This window comes from Plasmopara halstedii, assembly GCF_900000015.1.
Source record: "Plasmopara halstedii genome assembly, contig: Scaffold_3060, whole genome shotgun sequence".
Lineage (NCBI taxonomy): Eukaryota > Oomycota > Peronosporomycetes > Peronosporales > Peronosporaceae > Plasmopara > Plasmopara halstedii.
In genome coordinates this window covers 888,519-890,917 of record NW_020189964.1, presented here as the reverse complement: position 1 = coordinate 890,917, position 2,399 = coordinate 888,519, and the positions used below count along the sequence as shown (strand labels likewise).

Genomic DNA, 2,399 nt, shown 5'->3' with positions numbered 1-2,399 from the left:
CGAGCTTCTTGGTATTCAAGAGATGCTTAAAGAGGTGGGACTTGCACCGACTCAGCCTTTATCGATGCATGTGGATAACCAGGCCACGATTTGCCAGATCGAAGGAGATACTTTGTCTCTAAAAGCTAAACACATCGACGTGCGCCTCGAGTTTGTTAAGGACTTTGCTCATCGTGGCGTCGTTGAGATGCGCTACGTCTGGTCCGAGCTTATGCTCGCGGACTTACTGACAGAGGCGTTAGACAAGCACAAGCTTGCAGAGCTGCGAGTGCTTGTGGGGGCGATCGCGAGGAGGAGTGCTAGAAGAACGGCCTACAGCATACGTTGCGCAATCGAATCTCCGGACCATTGGACGACGTGATTGCGCATACGATGACGCGACATGATTGCCCAGAATGACGCCATAGGAAAGGCTTAAAGGTAGCTCGGAGTAGCGAACTAAGGACCTTAACATAGTCACTTCATCTTTTTAACATCTCGACGTCTAATCTCACCTGATACACAGAGTACTGTCGATAATCTACTAAGAATGGCGGCTTCGCTTAAAGTATCACCAATAAGTTTACATCGTAAAATTGTGAGCCACTAGGAACTGTTTCGTGACTTGAGACAGGCGTTCATTTTATCAAGCGCAACGTCCCGACCAATTGCGTTCTCCAAATGCAACGAGGTTGCTTTGCACTTTGCACATAGAATCCTTTGACTTTGACACACAAAGTCGGTAATGAATGCATTGAAGCCAAGCGCTGTTAATAAAAAATATATTCTGAAGTATCACCAATTGCTTAGTTTGCTCTAATCTCAATTCCATATCGCAAGATGGTTGTCGTAATCATGCGGTGGACATGAATGTTCTTCATTGATTTCTTGTTCTTGTTTTTAATATTATCTTGGTTCCGATACGAATCATATGTATACTGGATAATAAAGGAGACGCTCCTTTACGGCGAAATTACAATTAAAATCAAAGATTATTGATACGGATCCTAAATAATTAATCGCTACATTTTCTCTGGACGTCTCGATAAGTCGCTGCCTTGTACTTAAATCCACGAGCAAACGCTTGTAGTGGAAATATAGTTGATATTTCTCTCTGCCTCCCATGTTGATTCTGTGGAATAGCCATGCACTTGACAAGATACGCTCGCTTGCCGTAGCGCTACCATTGACGACCTGGGCCTTTTTGTCAATGGCACACTTCAAAACCTTATATCATTTATTCGCAAAGTCGGCAGCGATTTCGATCTTCAGGAACACTCTTTTAATCAAAGAATTTTACAACTTGCTTTCTGTATCAATTATTAAACGATGCAATTCTAGTGGATTCTTGAACGCGTCAATGATGCGCATACCCGATGGTTGTAAGATGATCAGCCCAATCATTGACAGAGTGCGAAACTTGGCATCGTCAAAAGCTCGATCTATCGCTCCGTTGCTTCATCAAATTGAACTAAACCAGCGGTGGTCATAGATTGCTTGATTATCATGCTAGTCATTAATGACTTCCACAAACTGTTAGTAATTTGAAAAATTGATCGCTGATGCTTATAGATAAGCCACCATGATGGCGAACGGCTTCGTAGAAGAAAAATATGCAGTGTGTGGTACATCACAGTAGGATGCTTACGATGCTCTTTGCACGATTGGACAATTTGTCAACGACATTTACTATCAAGACACTTACATACCAGTGATCCAATTTATAGAGCTTGTATACCAGCATCTGTCCGGTATTTGCATCGGAATCATCTTCTACTTCGTCTTCAAACTACTTGTATTGAAGCGAAAACACATCTTAAAAGTCAAAGCGTATCCCTTCGAATCTTCTTCAAGTGTTTTTTTAGCAATACGATTGTGAAATACTTAGCTAAGTTCGTCGGGCTCCGTATTGTGAAGCAGTGCTGGATTCGTATGACATCGAAATGATACCCGTGCGTAATATATTATCAATTGGTACGCAAACTCCCCAAGCTTGATCTTCGCTGCAAAAACAATCACATCGTTATCTTCATCGCTGACACGTATTTCTGTAAGCTTTAGATCTGATTGATATGCTAAAATACTTTCTTCATTACTAAACTGTTTAACGAGCGATGTGTCGAACCACATATAGCATCAAATGTATGTAATAAAGTTGACTTGGGGACTTAGCGATGAAATTTGCATCTGCAACCACCTTCACTTTCCAGTGCAATGATGCAATACAAAGTTGAATGATCTGGAAACATTTTACCATCTTGTCAATTCGGTTATCAAATAGAACAGAACAGGCGATTTTGAAACCACTTGCAAGCAAAATTGACAGTGAAGATGGCGAAACATGGATCAGGTTGTCATCGCGAAGCAATGGCATGTTATTCTTGATCACACGCTGGCTAATTAAATCAAACATCATATGG

At 41.4% G+C, this 2,399-nt stretch overlaps 1 protein-coding gene across 1 annotated transcript; it reads right to left on the bottom strand.

Annotated features, from left to right (window-relative positions):
- Positions 1-2,083: 2,083 nt before the first annotated feature.
- Positions 2,084-2,395, bottom strand: PHALS_06700 (uncharacterized protein; the record flags this gene model as incomplete). The annotated part of the gene is made up of 1 exon (XM_024720036.1): positions 2,084-2,395. The coding sequence occupies one exon, from the start codon at positions 2,393-2,395 to the stop codon at positions 2,084-2,086; it is 312 nt and encodes a 103-aa protein (XP_024585275.1).
- Between the last annotated feature and the right edge of the window lie 4 nt (positions 2,396-2,399).